The following is a 13,271-nucleotide window of genomic DNA, read 5'->3' on the forward strand; positions in this document are numbered from 1 at the left end:
CAGCAGAAGTAAAATCCAGAGTATTTAAATCAGAAAGAAACAGGGATTGGGTGCTAGAAGCACAATCTATCTTGGTTAAATGGCCTGAGGTTTATAATATTCTTAAATTTTAGATCAAAGATCATAGAGGCTCAGAATGTCGACAGAGACATTTGAATATTTGCTAACAAAGTGTTTCTTGGTAGATATAGATCAGGAAAATGGCTTTTTCACCAGGGACCTGTAAATAAACTGCAGATTGTGTTTGGTTATGTTCTACTCATTTTAGCCTATAGGTACAGTTACAAATCATATATTGATAAGTTCATAGTGCCATCAAGTATGCATGTGAGTTCTTTACAAGCTTAAAAAAAAATCACCATGGTTTTATAATTTTGTATATTCAATGAAATGTGCATGGAGACTGTCAATTTCCCTTATATGTTTTACTCGCAACCACCCTGGTGGTGTTATCAATTATTAAGTACCGAATTGTTGACTTATGAATGATAAACAGAAATATCCATGTGACTGGCTGAGAAAAGTAGTAGACAACCAAAATTGTGAACTCAAACTAGTTAACTAGTTGCCATTTTTTCAGAATAAATATATGATCAATTGTACAAATCATCGATGAGACCTCATCGATAACTTTTTTCTAAAATGTTAGCATAAGGAAGCTTTTGCAATGCCTTGGAAATTCTTCTTTGAATCATGCACCAATGGAACCCTGGTTACAGATTATGAATTGTGAACTGGACAAAATCATAGAACATGATAACAAATGCCAATTCTGATAACCTCCTTATTGCAGAAGAAAAGAAACATAACAATGTTACTGAAACAATCAGCCACAATTACAACAAAAATCAACTTGCTATGTTAGTTCTGGCTTTGAACTACAGCAATCTTTTGGAACTCTCGTTCATGTCAGTTTGGTCACCTGAACTAATGCAACAAAACGACTTTGGTGAGGTGGCAGCACTTAGGTCGTACCTAACTTTCTGAAGTATTATAAAGCTTTTATTCCAACAATCTCCCGCACTTTCTCATAGACAGTAAAGGTAATAGCAGTTTGGGGTCCCAATCTTGCAAACAATGCAGTACTTCTGTTTCCATCCATTCCCAAAAACAACAGATTCTCCATATCAGGATAGTTGCATACATCATAACAAAACGAACACTTACACGTAAAATTAATATACTTGTGAACTATATTAAAATTAACATGGTCTGTCACTAATCATTATTGAAATATCAGTTCTGCTTTTCAGAAGATTTAAATAGAAATAATTTATTGATTTGTAAGAGTTTATATGCAGAAGACTGACACATGCACATGTGGAGAAACTGAATTTGAAATTCTATATATGTTCACAAATCAACAATATAGGTCAATGTGACTCAAAGTACAACATTAATAGCCAAAGGGGAGTGCATGAGATATCTCCCAACATTGAAAGAAATTAAATCTAATAAAAAGTAACACTAAGCATTAAAATATAACCAGCAAAGAGAGTAGACCAAGGTAGGTAAACCCTGCAAAGTATCAAAAATCATTTATAAAATAAGCTATTAGTATACGATCCTCCTAAATTATTGTAACGATCAGCTGTTATATAAGGGGACTAGTCAGTTTTGTCATCCAAGCCCATAATGGTAATGTCAATGTGAAAAGCATGTTGAATTACATCCTCCAATCAATGACATAGGCTAAGGGGACTGTTACCCATCCATATCCATGGGTAACCCTACAAGAAAATATTTCTCCTTTGGTGGAGATTGCCAGCCAGCAATGCGTACCATGATCCACAAATAGCCAGCCAGCAACGCCTACCACGATCCACAAATAGCCAGCCTCAGATGCATCACCCATTCTCTGATCAGTACATTCATTGATCTAGCCTACTCACCCCACGAAGGTAGGTCATCTATTATGAGGTACATCAACCATTTTTGCATTTATGTGCTTTAATTTAACGTTTAAGGCATTTTAGTATGGATCAGAATTAAAATTGGATTACAGACTGTTGTTGGTTGTGTACATGTTCCCTTAATTCACCTTGGTGGTTATCATTTGCCCCTAGTCCAATGTGACTTTCCTTAGGGTCTTCTTTCACTGTCCAAGAGGGGCACAAATAGGAGGTTCTGATGATGGTATAATTCCATGTTATTCATACTTAACACTTGTCATCATTCCCCGCATTTATTATCCCATATTTTCATTGGTTGTTGTCAGTTGTTCATACCAATTCCCTATTGGTCTTGTCTTATAAGAAGGGATTGGAAATACTCAAAGTTGATGCAGCTGTAAGAAAATAAAAAATGTAAGACAAATATCAATATGCAAAAGAATGGCAACGGATGTAAAACAATCAAAAGCCAATTATAGCTTGAGCTCTACCATTAGAGGAATTTTGAGGTCTAAAATGGGCCTCCTAAGGAAATTATAAAATAATAGTGGAAATAATAAAATAAGATTAGATTACGTCATTAAATTTTAGAGGGAAAAAAGAAAAAACTACTTTTTCAACTCGTATTTTCAACTTATCTCCCTATGGGTTTACTCAAATTTCAAGCGGGAACACTCGCTAGATGCAGAATTTGATTCTTCATCCAAGGAGTACCCATGTTGCATACTTTCGATCAACCTTGCTACATGAAAAATGAGAAATACATGTAAAACGTGTTTTTCATGTAGCAGGGTCCATCAAAAGTATGCAACATGGGTACTCTTTGGATGATGAATTAAATTTTGCATCCAACGAGTACTCCCACTTGAAATTTAAGTAAAACATTAGAGAGATAAGTTGAAAATACGAGTTGAAAAAGTAGTTTTATTATTTTATTATTTTTTAATCTTTTTTACTTTTTTACTATGAAAATGGTTAATCATCCCCCATGGTTGACATCATCATCTTGAATCCTATTGGTTCTTATAAAGTTTATTTTGGTTGTACATTTTTCTTAGGAGACCCATTTTAGACCTCAAAATTCTTCTAATGCCACTCAACCCTGATGAAGCAATTAATTGCCCATCATTAAAGGGGGATTATATCATCATTATTACTTGATAAATCAATGAATCTTGTTAAACAAGCTATATCAAATGAAGAAAAAGGTGAATATGAGCACTTGGACAAACAAAAGCGAGGAAAGGTAATTCATACAGCTAAGCACTCCCACTACAAGGCACTCATGGAAAATGGTTTTACATAACCTAGTATACGACTATGACAACTTACATGAAGTAAATTGTTAATTTTAGGTATGTTCTATGCTTAGAGCAATTTATTTCAATTTTCATAGTTAGCTCAATATCTTTTCCAGATTAGCAATCACATCAGCATTAAAGTAAACTGCATATAGAACATAAACATAAATCACAGAAGACAAGCCAAGACAAGAGGACACAAGATGTGGCACTAACCAGGGACAAACCGCAATGTGGGGAAATCCTTGATCAATTCTTCTTATATGTTCTTCAATATTTCAGTAGAGAGAGAGATAATAAATTTACAATAGAAGTCAACACTTTGACTTATCTAGATAAGAGCATAAATCATTTCTAAGAAGATGATACATGAGATAAGTTGAGACATGTTGCTTCAATTGATTCTCCAAGGTGACTCCTTCACCTATCGTTGTGCTACATTTCGTCATCATGCTACACCTCACCTCGTTGCACCATGTTGCACCCATCATCACTATGTTGCATCTCATCACGCTTCATTAATCATGACTGCACCCATCACTGTATTGCATTATGTGCCATTGTTGCACCATGTTGCCATACTAACCTATGTGTTGGATGCATCTTTCTTGCTTGTTGTCCCTAGCTTGCTTGTTGTCCTTAGCATGCTTGCTGTTGCATGCTAGTTGTCCCTTGCATGCTTGGTGTATTTGTTGCTAAGTACCATACAGTTGTCCCAATGTTAGTTAGTTGTCCCTTGCATGTTGCTCTCCTTCGGAGACAGATGCTCTGGCTGTTCTGGCAATTCCCGGCAGTTCCAGTTGTTCCCGGCGGTTCTAGCAGTTTCCGGCAATTCCGGCAATTCCAGCTATTCCGGCTGTTCCCAGCAATTCCGACAATTCCGGTTGTTCTGACAGTTCCGACAATTCCAGCAGTTCTGGATTTTCCTTGCAATTCCGGTAGTTCCGGCTTCTACCCTCTACGCCAACGTTCCTAGCAGTTTCAACAGTTCTGGTTGTTTTGGCTTCTACCCTCTGCATCAGCTTTCCCAACTGTTTCGGCAGTTCCTGACAGTTCCGACAATTCCGACTATTCCCGGCAATTCCGACTTTTCCTAGCAGTTCTGGCAATTCTGGTTATTCTCCGCAGTTCCGGCTATTCCGACAATTCCGGCTTTTCCCGGCAGTTCTGGCAGTTTCGACAACTCTGGCTATTCCAGCTATTCCCGGCAGTTCCGGCAGTTCCAGCTTTTCCCTGCAGTTCCGGCATTTCCAGCTTCTGCCCTCTAGATTAGGGCAGCATTATCCCTTAGGATCTCTCCTCCTACTAAAACCCAAAGACAAGTAGAGAGGAAGAGATCCCAAGTGTGTTGAAATGACTTGAAGGCCACCTCTATTTATACTAAAACATTGAGCACAAGTGGGGTTTATTTGGTTGCTGGATGACCTTGACGAATTGTCCCATAACACAAATATATTCATATCTCCATGAATACTTATCGAAATTGGATGATATTTACATCAATCCTACACCTCTCGATGAGAGGGATCCAAGAAAAATATCAGCTTCCATTAATAAGATGACCCACATGGAGTTTGGCCCTAGTTGCCAATTTTAACATAAACCCCATGCCATAACACTTATCATTTGCACCTATCATTTGAAATGGTTTTCTTAGGAATTGTTCCTCCCCTTAAGGTTGTAAGTGCCAAATATGGTCATGTGATAACCCTCCCATACCTTAGTGTCATAAGTTGTGGACAATCATAAGCTAGTAATGCATTTGAAGATGATAATTATCTGAAATACTTTGATGACTTTGACATTGAATACGATCCACCTTGATGCTCTTATGGTCCTTGTACCCATGATGTTGATTTCACTTGATTTTTTGAGTATGTGTTAGATGATTTTTCCAGGTGCAACTAAGATCCCTTAAGGGATGACATGATTTTCTCCAACTCTTCATAGATGATGTCCAACCAATTTGATGATGACGCAAAGCATCTTGACAGAGGGTGTTGGACACCTTTTGAGGGACAATGAGGGTGAATTGGCACAGTTGATGAGACCCTCCCTCAACCTTAGGATCTTGGACGTTAGTGATCCAAGCTAGGATGTTGCTTGGAGATGAGGTGGGCTCAAGAGGTGATAGGATGCCCCCATGATGGAAATACGCCTTCTTGAGGGGTGTATGTTCCTCTTCTCTTGGTGATGATTGAGCAGGATGATGACTTTGTATCCATCCAGAGGGGATTTCACACCTTCTAGCCTAGTGACATCATGACTTAGCCTGATGACATCACCTTTATGATGTATTTGAGGATGACATTGATCTTAGAGGATTTTCTTTGGTGATAAGGTATCATTTGGTCAAGAGACGTAAGTTTTGGGATGAGAAAAACACCTTGGGTCATCCCTTGCACCTTTTCATGGAGAGACATGCATTTTGGTAGATGATGTCATCTTTCGAGGCTTTTATACTCACATGTGTGTGTTAGTTGTGTTGAAGAATGTAACTAGGTTCAGCCTTCATAATTGTACTTTAAGTCAAAATGTAATATATTTGTCAAAAGAAAAGCAAACGAATTTTTATTATTATTAATTGACTTGTTAAAGCATGGATTTCATGCTTGGGTCAATTGTTATAGGTCAAGCCTCCATTGTAGGCTTTAGGATTGTTTATTTGGGTCTAAGTCAATTTGTTGTTTGATCAAAGACTCCTCCATCAAGTCAGCCTCTTCATCCAAGTCTCCATCAAGTCGGCTTCCCTCAAAAGAACACATGTCGGCCTACACAGAGACACATCTCCTCATGATGATCATGTTGACTCATTTATGATGGACGAACCACTATATATACAAGCCTAAGGACTTCGCATAAAATCATAGAATAGAGCTCGGATTTCAGAGAAGAATTTTGGTGATTTTCGGTGATTTCAAAGACAAGTTCGATGATCACAGTAAGATGATTTCGGTGATTACAGTGAGATGATTTCAGTGATCACGGTGAAATAACTTTGGTGCCTTCACAATGGACAAATCTCGGTGCTATTACAGTGAATACAATTCGGTGTCATTGCAGTGTAGAAGTTAGATACTATTCCAGTTTGGTGATGTCAAAGAAGTTCGGTCAGGTGTTGTCACAGAAGTTTGGTCAGGTTTCAAGGTTTGGTGCCACCTTAGTAATGAGGACCAAGAGCAAGATTACATCATCATTGCTGGACCGAAGCACATATTTTACAATGTTAAACAGAGATACAATTGTGTTATGTGACCAAGCTATCAAACATACTACTGGACTGTGTCGAAAATTTATTATTGCAAGGAAGAAAACATTGAAGAATGCAATGCTACTCACAAGGTTGACATGATGGAGGGAGTCTCTAGTTTGTAAGGGTCTTCGTCTCATCTTGAATCTACTGAAGGAAGAATTTTGACTGGGTTTTCCCCTAGAGTGGGGTTTTTCCCTGGCAGCATGCCTACATCTTGTGTTCTCTTTTATTTGTTGCTTGGCATTATTAGTCTTGATGATAAGAAAAGATATTTCGAAAGAACAAATAATAATAATGAAAAACATCACAAGATAATGTCATAATAAGAGAAATCGTTTAACTATCGCACTTTGGATTTCTCAACACGGTATCAGAGCTATGGTCATGGTAAAAGGTAGTTTGAACAACCACTTATACATCTTTGAAGTATTCTCAGTGATGTCACAGTGATGAATTTCGGTACACTTTGGTGAGATAAGCTCGGATCAGTTTCAGAAAGAAGAATTCGTTGAAATATAGTGACAAGATCTCAGAAGTGTGGTGAGGACACTACAGTTGTTAGTTCAGTGTAAAAATCATAGTGAGATAGTTCAGAGAATGGGTGATCAAGCTCGATGCAATATCAGCTATACAAGTTCAGTGCATCCTCAGAAAACAAGTTCAGTAGAAAGGTCAATATAATTCAGAAAGAATTTTCGGTAAAATCAAGTTACAAAGGAGTAAAATTTTGGATCAACTTCGAGTAATGAATTTGTGTGATCTCAGTGCGAAGTCACAGTCATAAAGGAGAAGTATGTGATCCGAACTTCTATTCTTAAAGAAAGCTACAATTTGAGAAGTATGTGATCCGAAATTTCTAAGTTGCTGCATAATAAGGTCCTAGTTATTTGAGATAAATTTGAGTCTGCATAGAAAGAATCACAAGCCAAAGATACTATCACTCAAGAAGGAACCAACACCAATATGAATAAGACAACAATCCATCCCAGAAAGATGACAATAAGATGTCTTATGAGGTCTAAATTCAATCAACAAAAATAAGTCGTTTACGACAGCATAAGAAGTAGTCTATATGAAGTCCTGTAGCAACTATTTTCTTGCAAGCCTTCTCTACAACATTCAACAGTTTGAGAACAACTTCTAACTCAAGTAAGTATTGTGATTTCTATGCTTTAATCATCTAACAATGTGTATACAGTTTCCAAGGAGAGCATCAAGTCCTGTGAAACATTGATCTCTCAATCAAAGAAGTTCAAGGTACGTAAACTCGAGGCATAAATATTTATAAACTTTTATTATATCTAAATTTTAGATGGTCAATATAATTCTACTCTAGATAAAATAACATACAAGAACCTTAATCCTTATCTTCTAGGATTTATAAAGTAATTCAGATGTCAAACAAAATAGAATTACTTGATTCCATCCTCCATTGTTGCATAGAAGATCTAGATTAAGAAATTAAAATCATGTTCTCAGTATCACATGTTTTTCTTGGAAGTATTTATTTCAGGTATAAAAGATCATGACTTAAAGAGAACACTTCAAGAAATTCTTACAAATTCAATCAAGAAATATCTCCAGGTATGTCTTAGACTATACACCTTATAAAATTATCTCAATATAAAAAGTACGTTCATCTTATTTTGAAATTCGTATTACTAACTTCTTTTTGTCTAGCTTTCTTGAATCATAAAGATTCTTGTTTAGGGTGATTCATCTTTTGATAAATCTACCCTCCTTACATCCTTGATTGTTCTTATAGAACCCTAGACGGGTTCTCTGGAAAACCCTAGCCTAAGGGTATGTTGACAATGAATGAAACCCTAACCTACATAGGGTTATTGATGAAGTCTAAAGAAAATTATGTTTGATATATTGTTGATGTCATGTTTGGGGTTTTGGTACGATCATGAAAACCCTAACTTGTTAGGGTTGAAATGATGTCTGAAATCCCAAACCTTTAAAGTTCTAGTAAAGTAGGTTTTGCTATGTTATGAATTGAAACCTTAGATCCTTAGGGTTTGGTTGGGTCTATAAGAAAAACCCTTGTTATGTATTTAAAGTCCTAGGAATGAAACCCTAGGTATGTGTTCATTTGGTTGAAACCCTAGCCTGGTCTAGGTCAGTGTATGTCTAATGTATTGTTTGACATATGATATGCTTATCATATGTTGATGAATTCCTAGATATATGTCTGGACCTAAGTTTTAATGTTCATGAATCCTAGGGTTTGGAAACAAGCCCTAGTCAAAGTTTGATGATCTAGGATGATGTTGTTTGGAAAATCTAGGGTTTAGCAGCTAAACCCTAGTAGTAGTTAAATTTTCTAGTATGTATAACCATCTGGAATTTATGAATCTATATAGTGATTGTTGAAAATTTGTAGATGGAAAATCTAGGGTTTACATCAAACCCTAGTAGAAGTTATTCATGTTATTGATTAACGTTGTGATTGGTTTTGACTATATGAAATCTAGGATATGTATGAATTCCTAGTGAGGAGTCTAACATGTGAATTCTGATAGTTGTTAGACACATTGCTTGCTTGAATTGTTTCTAGGGTCTACTATATGAAAGAACGTGTAATGTCATTGAAAGAATATTGAAACCCTAGATATAATAAGTTTGATATCTTGATGAGCTATGGATGTGATTTAGGGTTTATAACTAAACCTGGGGAAGAAGTTGAAATATAGTCTCTTGCTGATTGTGTTTGTAAAGTCTAATGCTTCCGTTATTATAAGATTTTGATATGGCTAACTTCATGCTTCTATAAGATTTGGTTGTACTTGTTATCTAAGTTGTGCAGGTACATCATCTTCGGGATGGTGAAGATGATCGTAAGTAAATTTGATGTGATAAGCATGATATATGAATGACTCTGATAAGAAGGATAGAAGCCATGAAAGATTCTCTAATAAGAAGAAGCAGATCTCCTTGGGTTAAGAGGGAGCCTGGATAAAATTGATATCCCTGAGATTAACAGGGAGTTTGGATAGAAGAAATCTCCCTAGTTGAGAGGGAGCGCATAGCATAGTCTTGACTGGAGAATACATTTTGAAGGATATGTTGCTGCATGTGAAGTAGGAAAGGAAAGTGTATGATTAAGGAATCTTCTATCAAATATTCGATTGATAGTCCTACTGTGTTGAGAAGCAACATCAAGTTGTTTGAAAGACCCCAAAGGTTTGTATTTGATTATGTCCATGTGAAAGTATATTATTGATTGGGGTTGTGTTTGTACAGGTAAATCTCTCGAAGGTTTCGATAGCACGTTGGTTACCGATCAGTTTTATCGAGAGAGATTTGTTGTCCTTGATCTGCTAGAACAAGGAGTGTTGAGGCTTTGTGAGTGAAGCATTGCCTGGGAGGACATATGGTCGGCACTTTGTGTTGATGTCTAGGTCCCAAAGTTGGAAGGGTAGTGTTGGTCATAGAGCTCTGACCTCGGATACAAACCTGGATCCCTGGGTTGATGGCTAGTAAGCAAGCTTGATGGTACCTAGAGAGGCTGAAAGCTTGAGTCCATCTTAGTCCCACCTAGATAGATTGCCCTGGTTAGGAATCTAGTCTGTGGCATTACGGTGCCTAAAGTTTAAACTGTTGAGAAAGCAATGGATAGATTGCCCTGGTCAGGATTCTAGTCCATGGCATTGCGGTGCCTAAACTTCGTCATAGATGATGTGTTTCGAGATCTTCCATGTACCTCTATGGTTATATGCAAATATGAATACCTCCCTAGTTAAGAGGGACTGTTGAAGAATCTAACTAGGTTTGGTCTTCATAATTGTACTTGAAGTCAAAATGTAATATATTTGTCAAAAGAAAAGCAAAAAGATTTTTTTATTATTATTAATTGACTTGTCAAAGCATGGGTTTCATGCTTGGGTCAATTGTTATAGGTCAAGCCTCCATTGTAGGCTTTAGGATTGTTTATTTGGGTCTAAGTCAATTTGTTGTTAGGTCAAAGACTCCTCCATCAAGTCAGACTCTTCATCCAAGTCTCCATCAAGTCGGCTTCCCTCGAAAGAACACATGTCGGCCTACACAGAGACACATCCCTTCATTATGATCATGTCAGCTCATTTATGATGGACGAACCACTATACATACAATCCTAAGCACTGCGCATAAAATCACAAAACAGCGGATTTCAGAGAAGAATTTCGGTGATTTCAGAGACAAGTTCAGTGAAAATAATGAGATCATTTCGGTGATTACAGCGAGATGATTTCAGTGATCACAGTGAAAAAACTTCAGTGACTTCACAGTGGACAAAGCTCAGTGTTATTATAGTGAATATAGTTCGGTGTCATTGCAGTGTAGAAGTTAGATACTATTGCAGTTTGGTGATGTCACAGAAGTTCGGTCAGGTGTTGTCATAGAAGTTCAGTGTCATTGCAAAGTTTGGTGTCACCTCAGTGATGAGGACCAAGAGCAGGAGTACATCATCATTTCTGGACCGAAGCATATATGTTACATTGTTAAACAAAGATATAATTGTGTTATGTGACCAAGCTATCAAACATACTACTGGACTGTGTCGAAGCTTTATTATTGCAAGGAAGAACACATTGAAGAATGCAGTGCTACTCACAAGGCTGACTTGATGGAGGGAGTCTCTAGTTTGTAAGGGTCTTGGTCATCTAATCTTGAATCTACTGAAGGAAGAATTTTGACCCGGTTTTCCCCTAGAGTGGGGTTTTGCCCTGGCAGCGTACCTCCATCTTGTGTTTTCTTCTATTTGTTGCTTGACATTAGTCTTGATAATAAGAAAAGATAATTCGAAAGAACAAATAATAATAATGAAAAACATCACAAGATAATGTCATAATAAGAGAAATCGCTTAACTGTCACACTTTGTATTTCTCAACAAATTGAGGCTTGTTTTCATATTATTTCATTATTTTGGCTATGTTTGAGGGTTGGCTTGATAATCTATCCACCATGTATCATGGATTTAGTAGTTCTTATGGCATTGGGCTAATTTAAAGGAAAATCGACATGGTTACCCTCATATAAATAATGGAGTTGATTTCCATATTGGATCATTGTCACACTTGGATCATAACTTCTACTCATGATGGATATCTCTCTCTTGTGCATAGTGGAGGCCTATTTTAGCATCTTTCTTGGGTGGATTTTGTGATATGATATGATCTCTTTTCATAAATGCTTATAGTGGATCTTGGATGTTGCATGGTGAAGTTAGTTTATTTGTTTTATCTTGGTATGATGTTCCATAGGATTAATGTTATTGTGCTAAGTTAGTTTATTTTGTATTTGCTTCATTGTCCCTTGTTGAGATCCAGTCCAAAAATAGAGGGAGTGTTATGTCTTTTGCATAGTTATTTTCCAAAACATATATATATATATATAGACACACATGTTGGAAAATATAGTAGCCATGGTCAATATTTTCATCTTGAAAAAGAAATGGGAGATTTGAATTTTTAAATTTGCCTCCAAATTTATTTTAAGTTGGCCTCATGATGTTTTAGGTCGGTCGGGCCCCTTAGAGGCACCCATTCAACCCCCACTTGAAGGCTATATAAATGAGATCATGTATCCTCATTTGGACACATCAATTTTTTCATGTATCTCTAATCCAACGAAATTATAGGAAGGCCCGAAATTTTAATAGGGGGCTGAAATTTTAGGAGTCTTGTTTTTGTCATTGCACTTGATCATAATCTTGGTTACTGGTTTGACTATTATTCTGCTATTGTTATTTATGATGTATTGATGAATCTGGAAACACACACTCTCTCTCATAAGGAAGGATTTTTTCTGGGTTTTCCCTTTTTGGGTTTTGCTCGGGGTGTGAGCCTAATTTCTATGTCTTGTGTCTCAAAATTTCTTAATGTTTCTACTGTGATTTTTCTACTGCTCTTTTATGCTCATGAATGTTTTTCTTATAAGTTTTTAATGAAATAATTAGATAATGCTAATGGTGATTTGATGCTGTGAAATTAAGGAAATTGTTCTAAGCTATGCCCTTATTTAAAAAAATCAACATGGTATCAAAGATGGGGACGTATTGAAGAACAATTTTCTAAGAAACAATCAGAGATCTGGGCAGTAGTTTCTTGAGGCATGCAAGTTTCTTGAGCTACGAATTCCTGCACTGTAATTTGAAGGTCTAGAACAAATGCCTCTATGATATGCATGTACCGTGATAGATCTCCTACCTGTAATGATACCTGTAATAGATGGTTTCTTCGATCTATGGATATCATCTAGAAGACCAATCCATCTTTTAGGTGTCATGTGACTAGTCTCTAGTCCTGTAAGAAAAGGGCCAAAATCTAAATTCAAAAGTTTTGTACAAAAGCTTGAACCTGTGATAGAAGACCAAATTACTTGAGGACTATGCAATGATCCATGCTCAATGTTTCAAGGCATGATATAATAAGCCCCATGTGATCTGAGCCTCAAATTTTGTGTAGGAAGTGATCTGGGTCTTAAATATTTGAAGTCTATTAAATGCTTTAGCTGTCTGAAATCTTTGATATAATTTTGGAGAGCAAAGTGAAAAATAGAGTTATAAACGGAAGGTTGTAACTGTATGGCATCCAAACATTCTCCTCCCAGTATCAATCTCTCTCTGAGGTCTGTTTCATGTGTTTATATGAGCTCTGCAGCTACTTGAATTGATGACAAAATAATTGAAGCCTCTATAGAATTATGTCTAAAAACCAAGTTATCTAGTGAAGTCAAGATTGAAATAATGTCGAAGACGCAAGCTTATATGAAGTTAAGTATTGATCATATAATGTTGAAAGAGAGCAATATGAATCATATCTTTATAAGTTGAATTA

At 36.6% G+C, this 13,271-nt stretch overlaps 1 protein-coding gene across 6 annotated transcripts in view; it reads right to left on the minus strand.

The window, feature by feature from the left end:
• Positions 1-540: 540 nt before the first annotated feature.
• Positions 541-13,271, minus strand: part of LOC149202391 (Mitochondrial substrate carrier family protein) — a 244,373-nt gene continuing 231,642 nt past the window's right edge. For all 6 annotated transcript variants that reach the window (XM_089403165.1, XM_089403166.1, XM_089403164.1 and 3 more), the window contains one exon: positions 541-1,088. In XM_089403165.1, the coding sequence (XP_089259291.1) occupies positions 992-1,088 (97 nt within the window). In that variant the 3' untranslated portion in view covers positions 541-991. The remainder of the gene's footprint in view (positions 1,089-13,271) is intronic.

The sequence above is a fragment of the Pinus tabuliformis genome, chromosome 2_1, assembly GCF_031772625.1.
Source record: "Pinus tabuliformis cultivar Carrire ecotype Pingquan chromosome 2_1, CPIR1, whole genome shotgun sequence".
In the NCBI taxonomy this organism is placed as follows: domain Eukaryota; kingdom Viridiplantae; phylum Streptophyta; class Pinopsida; order Pinales; family Pinaceae; genus Pinus; species Pinus tabuliformis.